This window comes from Antrostomus carolinensis, unplaced genomic scaffold (assembly GCF_000700745.2).
Source record: "Antrostomus carolinensis isolate BGI_N321 unplaced genomic scaffold, ASM70074v2 scaffold27113, whole genome shotgun sequence".
NCBI lineage: Eukaryota > Metazoa > Chordata > Aves > Caprimulgiformes > Caprimulgidae > Antrostomus > Antrostomus carolinensis.
The window spans coordinates 3,469-4,130 of NW_010306233.1; the positions used below are offsets into that span (position 1 = coordinate 3,469).

Sequence of the window (662 nt, forward strand, 5' to 3'; positions counted from 1 at the left end):
GTGGAGAAGGACATCAGCGGTACGTTGCTCTCCCCCTGGCAGCCCTGGGTGCGGTGTCGTGCTCAGCCAGTGTTCCTGGCTCTGAAGGGAGCTTGGACCATGGCAATGTCCCCTGGTAAGACATTTGTCCTTTGTCCTTGTCTTGACAAGCCTTCTCCCAGGTTAAGTCTTTGAGGCTGGGTGCCCTTTGCTGGTCTCTGCCTCTTGGGTGCCCCTGCCCATGTGCTGCCCGTATGGTGCGGTCTTTGCAGCACTGAAACCAGCTGGCAGGTCCCCGACCTGCCCAGGGTCTGTGTGCCAAGAGGCTGAGCATGGCACCAGGCCAGTCTGTCCTGTCCCTGCTGCTCCTGGGGTGTTTGAGGAAGGCCCTACATCGCCCAAGGACCGCGGGTGTCTTGCCCTGTGACAGAAGTTTCCTTGTACAGGGAAGACCCAGATCCAGTCCGTGGAGCCTTACACCAAGCAGCAGCTGAACAACATGTCATTTGCGGAGATCATCATGGGCTACAAAATCATGGATGCCACCAACATCCTGGTGTCCCCCCTGGTGTACCTGTACCCGGACATCCCCAAGGAGGAGGCGTTTGGGAAGTACTGCCGCTCCGAGAGCCAGGAGCACTCTGAAGCTACTGACTCAGGTAGTCGTTGACTTTCCGTGTTCC

At 58.2% G+C, this 662-nt stretch overlaps 1 protein-coding gene across 1 annotated transcript in view; it reads left to right on the forward strand.

The window, feature by feature from the left end:
• The window catches only part of STAT3 (signal transducer and activator of transcription 3), a gene marked incomplete at its 5' end in the record, with an annotated part of 4,924 nt that overhangs the window by 3,431 nt on the left and 831 nt on the right, over positions 1 to 662 (forward strand). Inside the window, 2 exons of the mRNA XM_029084291.1 lie at positions 1 to 19; positions 426 to 638. The exon at positions 1 to 19 is cut by the window's left edge and continues 151 nt beyond it. Coding sequence (XP_028940124.1) covers positions 1 to 19; positions 426 to 638 — 232 coding nt within the window. The remainder of the gene's footprint in view (positions 20 to 425; positions 639 to 662) is intronic.